The sequence below is a fragment of the Trachurus trachurus genome (genome assembly GCF_905171665.1).
Source record: "Trachurus trachurus genome assembly, chromosome: 23".
NCBI classification, from domain to species: Eukaryota; Metazoa; Chordata; class Actinopteri; order Carangiformes; family Carangidae; genus Trachurus; species Trachurus trachurus.
In genome coordinates this window covers 1,672,306-1,691,109 of record NC_139912.1, presented here as the reverse complement: position 1 = coordinate 1,691,109, position 18,804 = coordinate 1,672,306, and the positions used below count along the sequence as shown (strand labels likewise).

At 43.4% G+C, this 18,804-nt stretch overlaps 1 protein-coding gene across 3 annotated transcripts in view; it reads right to left on the bottom strand.

The window, feature by feature from the left end:
* Positions 1–18,804, bottom strand: part of lrp6 (low density lipoprotein receptor-related protein 6) — a 53,073-nt gene that overhangs the window by 10,695 nt on the left and 23,574 nt on the right. For 2 of the 3 annotated variants that reach the window (XM_083999493.1, XM_083999494.1), the window contains exons 8-16: positions 14,083–14,299; positions 11,989–12,281; positions 9,701–9,927; positions 7,094–7,278; positions 5,955–6,281; positions 4,839–5,041; positions 3,553–3,764; positions 2,166–2,356; positions 727–936 (exon numbers count right to left, since the gene is read on the bottom strand). In XM_083999493.1, the coding sequence (XP_083855619.1) occupies positions 727–936; positions 2,166–2,356; positions 3,553–3,764; positions 4,839–5,041; positions 5,955–6,281; positions 7,094–7,278; positions 9,701–9,927; positions 11,989–12,281; positions 14,083–14,299 (2,065 nt within the window). Of the gene's footprint in view, positions 1–726; positions 937–2,165; positions 2,357–3,552; positions 3,765–4,838; positions 5,042–5,954; positions 6,282–7,093; positions 7,279–9,700; positions 9,928–11,159; positions 11,202–11,988; positions 12,282–14,082; positions 14,300–18,804 lie in introns of all 3 variants that reach the window. The other variant, XM_083999495.1, reaches the window with a different exon arrangement.

Genomic DNA, 18,804 nt, shown 5'->3' with positions numbered 1-18,804 from the left:
GATAAAAAAGTGAATAAATCAGAATATATCGCTGCATACTATAATATTTTTAATATCGTAATAATATCGTATCAAGACACAGTAATCATGAGAATCAATAGTGTAATTATTGATTATCTATCAGAAAATAACAGGAATCACAATATGAATAGGGATAGTTATAGAAGGTTCCTTTCACATTTAAACTAATATGGAATTGATACCCGGTTCCTGGGAATCAGTACCGGTCTGCAACAGTTCCTGTTTTAGTACTATTTTGTGTAGCAACTCAAGTTATTTTGTTTATAAAACAATAGTCAAACTTCTGAATTTTGAATATTTATTGTTGTGGTTCAGTGTGAACAGAATAATGAGTGAAAGAGGGAGAGGAGGGCCGGAAAATTAAAACCCGACTTGACTGAATTGGGTACGCATCCCTAAATTAGTTAATTATGGCTACAATCTGACATATTTACATACAAATGTTCATTAATATGCTCCATTGCTGTTTTAAATAAACTAAATATGTGAAAAAATAAAAATAAAATATGATATTATTGCAATTTCAGCTGTAACATATTGAGACATTCTGTGATTTATTACTTTTCTGCAGCTGATGATTCTGATAATTCTGTTTTATTCTTGTTAAAAGGACTGAAAAACTGCTCTATTATTAAAACCTAACAGTAATATTATATATATAAAGTGTTATAGACATAATAAACATTGTGTGTGTGTGAGACTCACTGTACTCCCTCATGTCCAGCTCGTGCACGGCGTGGATGTCGCTCAGGTAGGCGATGCGGGCCTGGATCTTGGTGCGTCCCTCCCTCGTGGTCTTGTCGATGCGTTCGATCATCTGCTGCTGCTTGTCGATCCAGTACAGGTGGCTGCCGAACACGGTCAGGCCGACCGGCTGCAGGATGTTCGAGTCCGCGATCACGATCCGATTGGCTCCTGGGGTTGTTCAAAGCCGACGGGAAGAAGAAGAAGAACGAAACACAAAGAAAAAGAAAAAGAAAAAAACAAGGTTGAAGGGAAAAAACGTCAGGAATCGAGGCAACGGAGGAGGAGGGAGGAACTGAGGGGGGAGGAGGGGCGGAGCCAGGGGCAAAATGAGGGGCAACAATAAGTATCATATAATATAGAAACACATGGAAATGAGCTGTGGTCAGTTTATCTCTAGACCAGTCGTTCTCAAACCATTTTAAATCAAGGACCACGGACCCCTCCCATTGGACAAAATGTTGAAGCAAACACCAGAAATACACAAATATTTGATCTGAGACTGAAGAATGTTACTTTTTTTAGTTGATGTACGTTTAAATTAGGGCCAATGAAGTGAATTTTTGGAAATATTGTAGAGAGAAATTTCTGGAAAGAAGTGGTACAATTTCTCCAAAAACATTTAAACATTTCTAGAAAAATGTTGTAAACCTCCCCCCCCCAAAAAAAAAAAAAAAAATTGAAAGAAGTGGTAAGATTTATGAAAAAAATAAAATAAAATAAAAATTTCTGGAAAAAAGTGGTAAAAATTCTAAAATATATATATTTTTTAAAGTTAAAAAAAAGAAAAAAAAAGGTAAGATTTCTAAAAAAAAAAAAAAAAAGAAAGAAAAAAGTGAAACATTTTCTAAAAAAAAAAGGTAAAAATTGGTCAAAAAAGTTTTTTTTTTAAATTCTAGAAAAAAAATGTAAAATTTCTAAAAATCATTAAAAAAAAAAATGGTAAAAATGTCTCCAAAAAAATTAGAAAGAGTTAAAAATTTTAGAAAAAAGTGGTAAAATTTCAAGAAAACGTTGGAACCCCCTTATGAACCCTCTCTTCTGATCCTGTGAATGACTCTGGGGGAACTTTATTCTGAAGGCCAACAGGAAGTGGTCTGTGTGTGTGTGTCCGTCCTGACGGTGGCGCCTGAACAGAACCAGGAGGCGTTCAGGGACCACGGCTCCGTCCGGCTGCCTCACATTCCTGAGTGTGTGTGTGTGTGGGTGTGTGAGTGTGTGTGTAGAATGACAGGAATGTGCTGAGCTCTGGTCTCCGTGCCGACGGCTCCTTCATTTGTTCATTTATTTATTTATTTATTAACATGAAAGAGAAAAAACAAAACAGCAGGAATAATAATAAAAGGGGGCGTGGCCTGTGGGACCTGAACCGGCCAATCAGCTGCAGCCTATCGACTCACCCGACAGGTCGCTGCTCTCGATGCGCCGCAGGTCCGAGTCGACCCAGAACAGCTTCCCCAGCTCGTTGTCGATGGCGAGGGCGACGGGTTTCCCCAGACCGGAGAAGAACAGCACCTCGCGCTCCGTCCCGTCCAGCGCCGCACGCTCGATCTTCGGGGAGCGTTCCAACAGGTTGGTGAAGTACATGTAGCTACAAGAGAGAGGGGGGGGGGGTCAGCTGTGGTCAGTTTATCTCTTCTTAAACTGTTTTAAACTTCAATTCAAACTTACTGGACAAAATGTTGAAGCAAACACCAGAAATACACAAATATTTGATCTGAGACTGAAGAACTTTTTTAGTTAGGGCCAATGGCATGACATTATGGAAATATTGTAGAGAAATTTCTGGAAAGAAGTGGTACAATTTACAATTTTTTTTAAAATTATATTTTTGGCTTTTTTTTGCCTTTATTTGACAGCATAGTGAGATAGACAGGAAAGGGGGAGGCAGAGAGAGGGGGAATGACTGCAGGAAAGGTCTGCCCGACGCAGGATTCGAACCGGGGACGCCTGCGTTGAGGACTGTAGCCTTTACATGGGGCGGCTGCCTTAACCACTGCGCCACGCACCGCCCCACAATTTACAATTTGTAAAAATTCTAAAAAAATGTTTTTTTAAAAAGTAAAAAAAAAAAAAAAAAAAAAAAAAAAGTGGTAAGATTTCTAAAAAAATATATAAATTAAAAATAATTAAACATTTTCTAGAAAAAAGTGGTAAAAAAAATTACAAAAAAAAAGTTAATTAATTAAAAAGTTCTAGAAAAAAATTGTAAAATTTCTAAAACAGTCTTGTTTTCTTCTTTCTTTCTTCTTTTGTACTATTGTCTTTATGTCATTATGTATTTATTGTATTTCTATGATATTATTTTCTATCTTTATTTATTTTCTACAAATCAATATTTCATGCTGCAAACTCATATTCTATGCTTTATTTTAGTCTAGTTTTCATTTTATTATCTATCTATCTATCTATCTATCTATCTATCTGCTTTTCCCTGTACTTTTTTAAATTCTTTTTTCTTGCTTTTAATTGTATGTTTAATGTTTACAATTTTTATTATTTTGGGTTTTATCATACTTTTTAAAAACTGTATGTTTCCAATTCTTACTGTTAAATGTTTTGTTTTTCTATAAGGCTCATTGAGTTTCACCTTGCTATGAATAATATATAAATAATAATTATATATAAATAAAAGCTGCTTTGCTTTGTCTGTAAAGTTTTTACCTGGAATTCAACGAACTGTTTGGATTTAAATAACATGAACCATCAGAGTGAATTATGGGTAAGAGGTCCAGTCCAGTGTGTGTGTGTGTGTGTGTGTGTGTGTGTGTGTGTGTGTTGTCTCACCCTCTCTCGGGGTTGACCACGATGGCGCGCGGCTTGTCGTGCTCGCCGCGCAGCACCACGCCGACGCGGCTGCCGTCGGTGCGCGTCACGTTGATGACGTTGGTGACCTCGCTGGTCCAGTAGATGAAGCGGCTGAAGATGTCGATGCTCAGGTCGTACAGCTGCAGCCCCTGATTGGCCCCGCCCAGCGCGCTCGCCACCACCGTCATGCTCTGATAGGACGGGACAGGAGAGGTCAGAGGTCAGAGGTCAAAGGTCAGAGGTCAGGAGGGGGCGGGGCTTAAGTCCCACAGACTTAGGGATGGGAACGTTTCACACTCGCTTCCTGTTTTCAGTTCTTTGTGTGTGTATGTGTGGTTATTAAAGGTTCAGCCTGTAATATTAGTCAATGTTTATTGTTAAAATAAACGGAATATACTACCCATTAAAGGGATAGTTCACCCAAAATTGAAATGTCCCTCATTATCTCCTCCCCCTCATGTGGACTAAGGGCTGGGAGAAGTTTCAGAGTCCTCCGTGGCTTCTCTGAGTTACAGGGGGTCTCGGCGTAGCAGTGCATGTCCATATGACGGTTGCAAATGGATACCAACTGTCTTCAATACAAGACGGACATTACATACGAGCAGCATGGAGGTATTTGGATGTTTTTTGGTGTGTCTTTTTGTTACGAAGACAGTTGGTATCCATTTGCAACCGTCATATTGACATGCACTGCTACGCCGAGACCCCCTGTAACTCAGAGAAGCCACGGAGGACTCTGAAACTTCTCCCAGCCCTTAGTCCACATGAGGGGGAGGAGATAATGAGAAATTTCAATTTTGGGTGAACTATCCCTTTAACACAGAATATTGCGGAATTTGACTGAAATGTTGTTTTCGGGTGGAAGAGGAACTTATAACTGGGGGAAATTACACAGAGGGAAGCAGACACACTGTTTTTGGTGGTAAAATAAGAGTAAAAGGTAAAATAAAAACAAAAAAACAGAATTTCCAAAAATTAAAAAGGAAAAAAAACGGAATTTGGGAAGAAATAAAACAGATTTTATACGGCCCAACTTTTGTTTTACGTACGAGCTCCTGTGCATCAAGCTCTTTGTCCTTTTAATAGTGGCAATAGTAGCGGGAAAAATATGTTTTTTTTGCTGCTACAAAGAGTATTTATGTTTTAGGGACCGGCAATGATATTCTAATACTGAAAATAAATAAATCAAATAGAAGAACTGTACTCGGTGCCATCCATCCCTAACCGTTGGTAACCGGCGGTAACCGTTGGTAACCGGGTCTCACCTGGTTGCCGTCGTCCTGCGCGCGGCGGATGACGCTCTGCTTGGAGTCGATCCAGTACAGCTGCTTGTCCAGCGGGTCGTAGTCGATGGCGCGGACGTTCCTCAGGCTGTGGATGGGCAGGATGATGTCGGGGCTCTGCTGCTCGTCGATCACCATCCGGTTGATGGCCGTCTTCTGGCTGAACAGCAGGAAGGAGGTGGGGGCTGGGGGGGGGGGGGAGACAGAGGGGGCGGAGCTTAGATTTAGAATATTATTTAGTTTTAGCTTTATTCTTATAGATTTTGCCTATGCTTATAAAACGGAATGGTGAAATCCGGCAATCTGGTGTTTACATTCTACTTCCTGGTAGAAAACCAGCTGTAATTTGAATGAGAACAGTAACGAACAAGAGTTTAGCTATATCTCATATTTTTCACGCCCTATCACCTATAATGCTAGAAGCAACACGGCTATGAATGTAATTGTTAGCAGCCTGGTGTTAGCCACATCGTTAGCCTGACGAGCAGTAAGTTACAAGGTGTGTAGCCCGTGGGTTACACCGGGCCATAGGTGCCGGCCGTATCGCTGTAATGGTAAATGGTCTGTATTTATATAGCGCTTTACTATACCTGTAACGATACCCAAAGCACTTTACAGTACATCACATTCACCCATTCACACACACATTCACACACTGTATAATAATGCAGAAATCCTCTAGGGGGTGATAGAAGTTACGCACTATAGCTTTAAAGTTAAACAGCTAACCGTTAGCCCGGCTAATCTATGATAACCATGACTAATTACAAAAACGTGCACACAGAAACAGTAATGTTTGTCCAATCATTGGTTTTATAAACTTTACAAATATCAGATTAGTCTAAACGGTGACATAGTGACGTGAAAATGAGATAAATATAGAGAAACTCTCATCCATCACTATTGTTCTCATGCTGGTTTTCTACCAGGAAGTAGTTGTAAACAACAAGGAGTTCTATAATAATAATACTACTACTACATGTGTGTGTGTGTGTGTGTGTGTGTGTGTGTGTGTGTGTGTGTGTGTGTGTGTGTGTGTGTGTGTGTGTGTGTGTGTGTGTGTGTGTGTGTGTGTGTGTGTGTGTGTGTGCGCCTCACCGCTGCAGGTCTTGTTGTCGTAGTTGAGGGAGAAGTGGGCGGGGCATCCGCACACGAAGCTGCTGACGGGCACGGCGAGGCAGAGGTGGGAGCAGTGTCCGTTGGTGGCGGCGCAGGCGTTCCAGCCGCCCTGGCGCGACGAGTGGAAGACCAGGATGTCCATCACGTAGTCCAGGTGGCCCTGGATCACCGTGCGGTTCTGACCGCTCGTCTTGTTGGCGCGCTCGATGCTGCGCTGACTCCAGTCCGTCCAGTAGATGTAGTCCTGGTACTGGGTCAGACCGAAGGGGTGGGGGAGGTCGTCGGCTATCACCTCACGCTCCTGACCTGGAGGAGGAGAGAGGAGGAGGAGGAGGAGGAGAGAGGAGAGAGGAGGTAGATGTTTGTGTTAGAGCTCCTTCAGAATAAAGGTAGATGTTTCTGTTAAAGCTCCTTCAAAATAAAGGTAGATGCTCGTATTAAAGCTCCTTCAAAATAAAGGTAGATGTTTGTATTCAGCAGAACTGAAATCAGCCCCAACTGTCAGCACTTTTAAATCCAGGTTAAAAACATTTCTCTTTTCACATGCTTATAGCTGAGAACTTAAAACTTTATCTATTTTCTTTTCTTTTACTTTTATTTGCTCTTGCTTTTAACTTTTGTTTGTTTTTATTCTGTCTTATGCTTCTTTTTTTTTTAATGTTTTGTCTTTATGTAAAGCACATTGAGTTGTCTTGGTATGAAATGCGCTATATGAATAAAGATGCCTTGCCTTAAAGCTCCTTCAAAATAAAGGTAGATGTTTGTGTTAAAGCTTAAAGTTCCTTCAAAACAAAGGTAGATGTTTGTATTAAAGCTCCTTCAAAAGCTCCTTCAAAATAAAGGTAGATGTTTGTATTAAAGCTCCTTCAGAATAAAAGTAGACGTTTGTATTAAAGCTCCTTCAAAATAAAGGTAGACATTTGTATTAAAGCTCCTTCAAAATAAAGGTAGATGTTTGTGTTAAAGCGCGACTGAACCTAACAAGCTTTTAATCTCATGAATATATTATGATAATTAATAGAGAATCAAGAATAATCAATGATCCCATGTGGAGCAGTGTGAGGCTGAGGATGAAGGAACTATTGATTATTAATTATTGATTATTATTGGATGGTTACCGAGCATGTTGGAGGACTCGATGAGCGTGGTGTCGAGGTCGGTCCAGTAGAGGCGGCGCTCGGCGTAGTCGATGGTCAGACCGTTGGCGCGGCCGACGTCCGCCACCAGCGTGATGCGGCCGGTCCCGTCCATCGCCGCGCGGTCGATCTTCGGCTTCCCGCCCCACTCAGTCCAATACATGTAGCTGAGGAGGAGGAGGAGGAGGAGGAGGAGGAGGAGGAGGAGGAGGAGGAGAGGGGAGGAGGAGGAGGAGAGAGGAGGAGGAGGAGGAGGAGGAGGAGAGAGGAGGAGGAGGAGGAGAGAGGGGGAGGAGGAGGAGAGAAGAGGAGATGAGTTAGCATGGTCCGGTCCGATGTTTTGCGTTAATGCTCCTTCAAAATAAAGGTAGATGTTTGTGTTAAAGCTCCTTCAAAATAAAGGTAGAAATGTGTGTTAAAGGGATAGTTCAACATTTTGGCAAATTGGCCCATTGCCATAATCCCTATAGTCATAGCAGTAGGTTCATTAGCTTTATTTGTCGGTGCAAGCTATTTTTAGAACGGCGGAGCAGAGCTGTGAGCTGCTCAGAGCTACGCTACGGAGGCTCATTATGGGATTTCTTGGTTTGTTTCCCTCATCAAACTCATCAAATACACAATCCAACAACTCCACAACGCTCTGGTGGACAAGTTGTGAGCTGCACATTCACCACGCTATGAGATAATAACACAACGTTACCACACAGAGTTGTTTTAGAGGGAAATACAGAGACTGTTGATGAAAAACTGTCCCTGAAGGCAACGTGCATCAGTGGTTTTGCATGAATTTCCCTCTAAAACAACTCTGTGTGGTAACGTTGTGTTCCCTTAGCCTCCGTAGCGTAGCTCTGAGCAGCTCACAGCTCTGCTCCGCCGTTCTAAAACAGCTTGCACCGACAATTAAAGGTAACGAACCTACTGCTATGACTATAGGGATTATGGCAATGGGTTAATTTGCCAAAATGTTGAACTATCCCTTTAAAGCTCCATATAGTATAAAGGTAGACATGTGTATTCAGGGTCCGACGTTAAGGTTTTTTTCAAATCTACTTGCCCCATCTAAATTCTTACTTGCCCTGCCTAGGTTTTTTTTTTCTGGTTGTGTGGTGCATACTTTCGCTCATGACTTATATCTTACTAAAATCCTTCCTGTTGACTATACACAACACTACACAACACTTCTTTCTTCAGAAAGCAGTATTTATTATTATCTATAATTGCATTTAAATGGCAATCATTGCAGACATGTAAAATTAACTGCTATTTCACATTATTTGACCAGTAGCAGTTGCACCCTCCATGCCCTATCTGAACAGGTGAGCCACCTGTTTAATGCCCGATCACAGTTGAAATCTTGAACTGAAGGGCCTTTTAATGGCTAAAACATTAACCTGGACAACATTTTAACAGATAGCTGGCTCCTCCAATCAGATTTTATTCTTTTCATTGCATTCACATGCTGCAGTGGACAATTTAGCTTCAGTATTAATGCAGTATCTAAATATATATATATATATATATTAGAAAAGACCAATTTAAAAAATAATTTTGAATATGAAAATGTTCATGTCCATCTATATGCTCTCAATACTTGGTTGGGGCCATTTGACTTGAACTACTGGAAATAGCCTAGACTTTTCCATGTTACTCTAGTTTATTGAGTTGCCCCTGTAAAACTCAAGGATGTGGGACATTGAAACAACAGTGACAGGCAAACAGCCAATCATGTGTGTCAAACTCAATTTAGTTCAGGGGTAACAAACAGCACAATTTGATCTCAAGTAGGCCTAACCAGTAAAACAATATCATGATAGCCTATACATATATTTTAAAATTTCTATTTTTCCTCTGTTTTAGTACATTATTAAGATGTTTACAGTTAATGAACTATCCTTTTACAAAACATATTATGAACCACCTGAAATTTCTTGATAAAAATATGTGCAATTTAAAATTTTCACACTTGCTGAGGGCCGGATTGGACCCACTGTTGGGCCGGTTTTGGCCCGCGGGCCGCATGTTTCACACCCCTGGTTGTAGCGCCGTCTCCAGGTGTGTTTATTGACAACAGGATTATAACCTAAAAAGGGCACGTTAGCTCGTCGGTATGGTAACTAAACGGTGCGTCTGCCCCGAGTCTGAAACAGCGGCGGCGTTAATGAAGCAGCGTCAGGCCGCTCACCGTCAGTGAAATGCTCGGTGAAATCGCCGATTACGGCGAGCCGCGAGCGACGTACCTATCTCACCTGGTAGAGCACCCGCTGCAGCGACCCAGTTCGATCCCACCTGACAGTGCCTTTGCTCCGCGTCAACCCCCCCTCTCCCCCCGTCTCTCTCCAGCTGTCCTTTCAAAATAAATGCATAAAAAGTCCGAAAATAAAAAATAATAAAATCTGAGTCGGTGCTTGCCCGACCGGGCAAGTCCGCGCAGGTTCTACCTGCCCGCCGGTAATTTTTACTTGCCCCGGGCAATCGGGCAAGCGTTATTGTCGAACCCTGGTTTTAAAGCTCCTTCAAAATAAAGGTAGATGTTTGTATTAAAGCTACAGTATGGCCCGTCTCCATGGTAACAGTGTTGTGGTCTCTCACCCCTCGGCCGGGTCGAGCGCCAGCGCCCGCGGGCTGTCCAGGTCCTTCCACACCAGGACCTGGCGGTGCTGCCCGTCCAGCTTGGCCACCTCGATCCGGTTGGTGCCGGTGTCGGCCCAGTACAGGTTCTTCCCCAGCCAGTCCACCGCCATGCCTTCTGGGTAATCCAGACCGAACTCCACCACGTGCTCCAGGGCACTGCCGTTCATGAAGGCCCGGCTGATCGTCTGAGGAGGAGGAGCAGAGGAGAGGGTTAGAGGGGTTAGAGGAGGAGCAGGAGGAGGAGAGAGAAAATCAACTGTTGTGTGTCTGATATAGATTTCATGATCCTCCTTTAAAGGGATAGAGGGGTTACAGGAGGAGGCATGGAGGAGGAGGAGGAGAGAGGAGTTAGAGGAGGAGAGAGAGAGGAGAGGAGAGGAGGAGGAGGAGAGAGGAGTTAGAGGAGGAGCAGGAAAGAGAGAGGAGAGGAGAGGAGAGGAGAGGAGAGGAGAGGAGAGGAGAGGAGAGGAGAGGAGTTAGAGGAGGAGCAGGAAAGAGAGAGGAGAGGAGAGGAGAGGAGGAGAGGAGAGAAGAGAGAGAGGAGGAGGAGAGGAGGAGAGGAGAGGAGAGAAGAGAGAGAGGAGGAGGAGAGAAGAGGAGGAGGAGTAAGTAAGGACTTTATTTATATAGCACCCTTCTCAGTACGAATACACAGAGTGTTTCACAGTGTAGATAAAAGTGTAGAGGAGGAGGAGGAGAGGAGGAAACATGGAGGAGGAGGAGAGAAGGAGAGGAGGAGGAGGAGGAGAGGAGGAAACATGGAGGAGGAGGAGAGAAGGAGAGGAGGAGGAGGAGAGGAGGAAACATGGAGGAGGAGGAGAGGAGAGAGGAGCAGGAGGAGGAGGAGCAGCAGCAGAGAGAAAATCAACATGAACATCTGCTGATTACTGATTACTTCACGGTTATAGGAGGAGGCATGGAGGAGGAGGAGGAGAGGAGGAGGAGGAGGAGAGGGTTAGAGGAGGAGGAGGAGGAGAAGAAGGAGAGAGGAGGAGGAGAGGAGGAAAAGGAGAGAGGAGGAGATGCCTTCTGGGTAATCCAGACCGAACTCCACCACGTGCTCCAGCGCACTGCCGTTCATGAAGGCCCGGCTGATCGTCTGAGGAGGAGGAGCAGAGGAGGAGTTAGAGGAGGAGGAGGAGGAGGAGGAGGAGGAGGAGGAGGAGGAGGAGGAGGAGGAGGAGGAGGAGCAGGAGGAGAGGAGGAGTTAGAGGAGGAGGAGGAGGAGGAGGAGAGGAGGAGGAGAGGGGTTAGAGGAGGAGACATGGAGGAGGAGGAGAGGAGAGGAGAGGAGGAGGAGGAAGAAGAGGAGGAGAAAGACGAAGAGAAGAGGAGGAGAAAAAGGAGGAGGAGAAAGAGGAGGAAGAAGAGGAGGAGAAAGGAGGAAGAAGAAGGAAGAGGAGGAGGAGGCTCTGACCTTCAGCGTGATGTCGGTCCAGTAGATGCGGTTGTCGGATGGAAGAAGAGGAAAGAGGAGTAAAGAGGAGGAGGAGGAGGAGGAGGAGGAGGAGGAGGAGGAAAGAGGAGGAGTAAAGAGGACAAAGAGGAAGAGAAGAGAAGGAGTAAAGAGGAGTAACCTTCAGCGTGATGTCGGTCCAGTAGATGCGGTTGTCGGATGGAAGAAGAGGAGGAACAGGAAGAGAAGAGGAGGAAGAAGAGGAGAAGAGGAGGAGAAAGAGGAGGAGTAAAGAGGAGTAACCTTCAGCGTGATGTCGGTCCAGTAGATGCGGTTGTCAGATGGAAGAAGAGGAAAGAGGAGGAAGGAGGAAGAAGAGGAAGAGAAGAAGAGGAGAAAGAAGAAGAGAAGAGGAGGAGAAAGAGGAGTAAGGAGGAGTAAAGAGGAGTAAAGAGGAGGAGTAAAGAGGAGTAACCTTCAGCGTGATGTCGGTCCAGTAGATGCGGTTGTCGGATGGAAGAGGAGGAAAGAGGAGGAAAGAGGAGGAAGAAGAAGGAAGAGGAAGAAGAGAAGGAGAAAGAGGAGGAACAGGAAGAGAAGAGGAGAAGTAAAGAGGAGTAAAGAGGAGGAGAAAGAGTAGGAAAGAGGAGGAGAAAGAGGAGGAGTAACCTTGAGCGTGATGTCGGTCCAGTAGATGCGGTTGTCGGATGGAAGAAGAGGAAAGAGGAGGAAGAAGAAGGAAGAGAAGGAGGAGAAAGAGGAGGAGTAGGAAGAGGAGGAGTAAAGAGGAGTAAAGAGGAGAAAGAGGAGGAGCAAAGAGGAGTAAAGAGGAGGAGTAAAGAGGAGTAACCTTGAGCGTGATGTCGGTCCAGTAGATGCGGTTGTCGGTGACGTCGAAGTCGAGCGCCGACGCCTCCTTGACGCCGGTGAGCGGGATGGCCACGTTGTTGTTGTTGGTTTCCAGGGAGATGCGGCGGATGTCGGTGTGGCGGGAGAAGAGGAGGAACGCCTCGGGGACGATGCAGGTCCGCTGGTCTGAGATCAGCTCCAGGCCGATGGGGCAGCCGCACTGCACGCCGCCGCCGGGCTTGAACAGGCACAGGTGGCTGCAGCCGCCGTTGCTCTCCGCACACGCGTTGGTGCCTGATCGACGACATCATCAATAATCAGTAATCAATCAATCAATCTCATATAAAAGTTTAGAAAAAGACCCAAATATAGCCCATTCATACATCTATTATTGTTCTCATGTGAATAGGGTAACATTTTTAACCTTTAGATATCTCCATGAAAATTACTGAGTTGATTACTTACATTAAACCAACACTAAGGAACTTTTCAACCTTCATATAATATTTTCATAACTTCTGTGATCGTACATCGACTTACAACAGGTTGAATGACACCTCTGTCATGGCCTGAGGGGATCTGTATCATTATGGTCTGTATCTCTTTCTCTGGCACTAAGCAGCTTTGAGGAGCATGGTAGGAAACCGGCTCTCACTTAAGTTTCACTTTCACTTTTGTGAGTCACGACGAGGAGGGAGCAGCGATGATTGTGTTTGTGTGTTTACTGTGAAATGATCCACTGGAAACAGAAACTTAGTTTGGACGTCTTCTGTTCATTTCCCTGCACCAGGAGATCAGGATGTTTACGGCGCTACGCGCTAGTGTTCATGGGAGATGGAGTCTTCCTTCAGGCAAAACACTACCGCTTTGGGCCACTGGCGCCGCCAAACTCAACCAAAACTGAAAGTTCTTTAGTACTGCTTTAAGATGGCACATGTATATATAAAGGTGCTGTGGTGGTACCAACATGAAAATTGGAACGAGTTGACTCTAGAGGTTCATAAAGGGACCTGTGTATTGTCTTGGAATTTTGGACCAAGTCACGGAGTTTACTTTCACTTTCGTCAACTTACCAACTGTAGCTTTAATGAGCTAGGGCGCTTAGGCTACCATGTAAAACGAGTGCTTCCCGCAGCGACGGATTCTTGAAAAATTGCAGTCATCTTGAAATTTAAAGTGGATTCTTGTCGGTTGACCGATGGAGTCAACTCATTCCAGTTTTCATACTGGTACCACCACAGCACCTTTATATATACATGTGCCGTCAAAACTGTGGAATTTATGCAAATTTATGCAAAATTGCTCATGTTAACAAAGAATTTCAAAAAACTTGTAATACATTTTTTGTTTGTCTTAATGTAAGTAATCAACTCAGTAATTTTCATGGAGATATTTAAAGGTTAAAAATGTTACCCTATTCACGTGAGAAAAATAATGAATATGCGTATAAATGGGATATATTTGGGTCTTTTTCAAAACTTTCCCCTAATGGGATTTTTCAGGGATTTTTTTCCCTCACTCAGGACATGTTGAGGATACAAAACCAGTTGAGTTTCTTCTGTTGCAATTTGTTCAACGTTGACCGTGGACTATATATTACTAATAAACTGAGCTCAACAGGAAAATTTTGATCCGGAACACCAGGAATATTCTCATCCCAGCAGTTTGGTGGATTCAGGAACAACATGGGATTTAGATTAAACTCAAACTGGTCAAATCATCAACATTTATCATGTTACATAACGTAGATTCATCCACATTAATATGAGACTCTTTTAGAACCAGATACAAACTCCTCGTTGTCTCTTTAACTTTTGATTATTACACAATTATAGTATGGTGTAATAGTGTGTACTTATTATAAAGTCCTTGATTTTTCTGGTGCAAATGAATAAAACTAAAGTAAAACTCTTCACTCAGAGACGGAGACAGAGTGGAGCGGTCTACTTCCTGGAGTCCAGAGGAATGAGAGAAATTCCCTCAGTGGTCGACACGATGGTTATCTCAAAGGAGGAGGAGGAGGAGGAGGAGGTGTTGACATGTTAATGCTGCGTCTCCTCTGAGAGCAGCAGCAGCAGCGGGGAGAGAAACTCACCTGTGGCCTGGTGGACGTACGTGGCCTTCAGCCCCATCAGGTCGGGCAGCTGGTCGATGATGAACTCGCGCTCCGCGGTGCGTTTGTGGACGCGCTCGATGCTGCGGCGCTGCCAGTCCGTCCAGTAGATGAAGTCGCCGAGCAGCGTGAAGCCGAAGATGTGAGGAAGTTTGTCCTCCACCAGCACCCGTCGGCCCGTCCCGTCCATGTCCATCACCTATAATATACCATAAGTAAAGGGATAGTTCAACATTTTGGGTAAATTCATGCAAAACCGCTGATGCACGTTGCCTTCAGGGACAGTTTTTCATCAACAGTCTCTGTATTTCCCTCTAAAACAACTCTGTGTGGTAACGTTGTGTTATTATCTCATAGCGTGGTGAATGTGCAGCTCACAACTTGTCCACCAGAGCGTTGTGGAGTTGTTGGATTGTGTATTTGATGAGTTTGATGAGGGAAACCAAGAAATCCCATAATGAGCCTCCGTAGCGTAGCTCTGAGCAGCTCACGGCTCTGCTCCGCCGTTCTAAAAACAGCTTGCACCGACAATTAAAGGTAACAAACCTACTGCTATGACTATAGGGATTATGGCAATGGGCCAATTTGACTAAATGTTGAACTATCCCTTTAAATAAACTTTAAACACACAGACACGTGGAGCTGTTGAGCAGCTGCCTCTTTAAAAACCTTGTAAAAGTGAAAACACATCTGTGTTTAATAAAGAGCAACACGCTCTCACACACACACACACACACACACACACACACACACTCCATCTTCAGCTGTGACCTGATCAGAATCAGTTCCTTCAGAATAAGAGCGTGTCAGCAGGAAGGAATTGTAACGACCTGAACCCGAATCTACTTCACATGTTTCATGCTTTTACTTTGAAAGGGTTAGAGAGGAGGAGGAGAAAGAGGAAGAGCAGGAGAGCGGAAGAGGAGAAAAAGGAGGATGAGGAAGAAAAGAAGGGAGGAGGGAGAAGAGGGGAAGAGGGGAAAGAGGAAGAGAGGAGAGAGGAGGAAAAGGAGGAGGAGAGATGAGAGAGGAGGACACACTAATCCTCCATCTTCAGCTGTGACCTGATCAGAATCAGTTCCTTCAGAATAAGAGCGTGTCAGCAGGAAGGAAGTGTAACGACCTGAACATCTACTTGTTCTACATGTTTCCTGCTTTTACTTTGAAAAGCTTGAGGCCGTGAAGCTCCGCCCCCTCCTGTCAAATCAGCTGATTCACACTTTCACACTCTCTATTGATCCGTTATTATTACCAATTAGTCTCATTAATGAACTGATTAATGGCTGAACCTGAGGAAACCGTTTCCGTCATGTGACCTCAAATCTTTTATTTTGAAAATATTCAGTTGGTCATTAAACTCTGACACCAGATGTTTAACAGGTTTAGTTTGTGCTAAATTCACATTAAACCAAAAAGTCTGAGGTCTAATACTGGTTGAAATCTGTATTGATCAGCTGATTGATTGATAATCATTTAGATCCACTTACTTAATATTTTTTATTGTGTAGTTTTTATTATTGTTTTATCATTAATGACTTTGTTCTTAATATAAAACACTTTGTGATAATATATCAGTGAAAGCTGCTACTGTTTATAAATAAACTTTACTCACTTACTAATAGAAAAACCATAGATATACAGTATATACTGACTAGATGCTGCGTTCCCATCCAGCTCTATTGAGTGGAATACGTCAACGCGGCGGCCATCTTGGTCAGGGGGAAGCCGTGTCTACTTCCTGCATTAGCCAACAGAGGCAGAGGTCTAACAACCATTAAAATCTCCATAACTCACCGAATATTCAACCGATTTTCAAGCCGTTTGGTTTATTATAAAATAAATGATGTATTAAACATACACTTACATACTCAGACACACACTCACATGCATACATACACTGAAATGTGTTCTACAAGGGTCTGACCGGGTCTGACTGCTGGTCAGACGTTTATATGTCTATGGTCAGAAACTCTGTACCAAGATGGCCGCCGTGTTGACCAGTGATGGGAATAACGGCGTTAAAATAAACGGCGTTACTAACGGCGTTATCTTTTTCAGTAACGAGTAATCGAACTAATTACTATTTCCACCGTTACAACGCCGTTACCGTTACCGACAATTAAATGAGGCGCGTTACAAACTACTCAGTGAAGCCGTTGTCCTCCGACTTGGCTCATCTCATCTCAGACACAGAAGCTGCTAAACTGTTGTTGTTTTTTCCTCCTCTCCTTTGGTGAGGGGAGGGGGGAGGAGGGAGGGACGAGACAACCGCATAAGTGATGATGATTGGTTGAGGCAGAGTAAGGTTTCATGCTAAGCCAATCAGAGGCAGTGTTCAGTTTGTACACAAACCACACGCACGCAGTTTAGCCTCACACACACAGACTAGCAGAGGGAAGCTGCCGAGATCGGAGGGAAAGTGGAAACAGACACTACTTTAATCTCCCTGAGGTAAAAGACAAGAACATGTGAGGTGTAGCTACATTATGTCCCGGAGCGAAGTGTTTGTCCTGAGCTTCTGCTCACCTGACTCTGTGCAGCTTCTTCATTAAATCCAAACAGTCCGACACAGCGACGCACTGCTCCTTTAGACTCTAAAGTCTCTGTAGCTCATCAGCTGGAACTCTTCCAGAGCAGCTACAGCAGCGTTGTGACCTCAACCATGGTTGGTGAGAGCAGAAATGTTGTTGTTGTAGTGAAAATGGGCGGGCTCGTGAAGACGCGAATTTACACAAAGTCAAAACGAGCGATAAATCGCATTTCTCGCGTATCTCGCGTTTGGTCGCGCGTATAAACTCGAGCGAAAAAAAAGCGTTCCTCGTGTTTGGCGGGAAGCCCCTTGCGGGTCTTCCCGCCAAACACGATGAAAAGGACGAAGACGCGAAGGTCCCGTCGCCATAAAAGAATCGGGTGTAGCGTCGCAAAAAAAAAAAAGTCGCGTCTACCGCGTCTCGCGCCTAATCGCGTCTTTGCGTCACGGCCTTTTACACCGCGGACGTAACGAATAAACGGTGACGGTGTGAACGAACAACATAGAACAGGACCAGACGTGGCGTTGTTTCCTCTTTTCACCTACAGCTCCACTCTCCCTTACTTACACTAACTACTGTTATTGTTGAGGCCAGAGAATTGTGGGGTTTGTAGTTTTTGACCAATCGTGTGCTCTTTCTTTTTGTGATTTTTCCGGTTCACACATGTTTGTTTTTTTTAGGGGCAAATGCGAGTGAAATGCTCGCCCATGGTGGGCATAAGAAAGTTTAAGTGCATACATATTTTATGATGCTGTGTATTATATATTTAAGACCATCTTAGAATTTTCTAATAAATTTAATACTTTTTAAGGCCTTAATTTTAGATGGGCCTACATGAATTTAAGACTTTTTAAGGATCCGCAGATACCCTGTTGTGCGCTCGCAGCAGGACAGATAATCAGATGGATAATCGGTAAAGTTAATAATTTCACTTAATGTGGCCATGAATAAATTAATTTCGATGTTTCACCTGTTATTAAACGCAAATCTTGAATAGGTCTCCGCTGTTTTCACATTTAAAAAGGTCTTTGTTGTCTTTATACAGAGACAATATGAGATTTGCTTGTAGCCACAGCACTTAAAAAACCCACTGTAACCTATTTTCATAGGCACACCAGCCTCGCTTTCAATAAAACACACTCGCATTCCATAATTGCGATCAGTGAAATATATGAAAACAATAAAATACAATTTAAAAATGAGAGAAAAAAAATCCAAATTCTTCGACATATTTAAACTTAAAAAAAAAGAAAGAAAAAGTAACGCAATAGTTACTTTCCCTGGTAACTAGTTACTATTATAGTGAAGTAGTGGAGTTACTAACTCAGTTACTTTTTGGGAGAAGTAATTAGTAACTATAACTAATTACTTTTTAAAAGTAACGTTCCCAACACTGGTGTTGACGTACGCTGAGAAGCAGAATTTCGGCATCTAGTCAGTATATACTGTATATCTATGTGGAAAAATAAGAATTAACCAACCAGTTCATCATTAAAGCAACACTATGTAGGATTCATGATACTAGTTCTCTGGTTGAGAAGAGCAACTATCTGTCTGTCTTTGCCAGAGAATCACAGAGCCTATACATAAATTTGTTGCTGGTACCGATGCCGGTGCCGTCGCCACCGTCATTACCGGTACAGGTGCCGAGCTGCGGTGTACCAGAACCATGGTGTTCCTACCCGCACAGGAAAGTTACATAGTGCAGTTTCAGCCGCCGCGACCCTGCTCAGCCTGCAGCGGCGGCACCAATCATCCTATTAACCATTTTTCTATCACTTCAATGAGTTTAGAAACATTATTTTAAGTAAAAAAAAAAACTACGTAGTGTTGCTTTAATAAAAATTAAAAAAAACTAAGAAAAAGAAAAACTAAACTTTTTTCCCCTCATTTTTACATTTTAGAGTCAAAACAAAGAATCAAAGAAAGAGTTCAAACTTTCAATGAGACAAAAGAAAACAGATCCTGGATCAGATCAACTCAACTAAACTACCGTGTGTGTGTTTATGTGTGTTTTCATGTGTGTGTGTGTGTGTGTGTGTGTGTGTGTCTTTGTGTGTTGAACTGAGCTGAGATCAGAAATGTTTGGAATCTGAGCTGCAGCATCGTGGAGTTTCTCTATTCGCTGCTGCAGAGTCGACGACCAGCCCTGCATGGCCGGCTGCCACACACA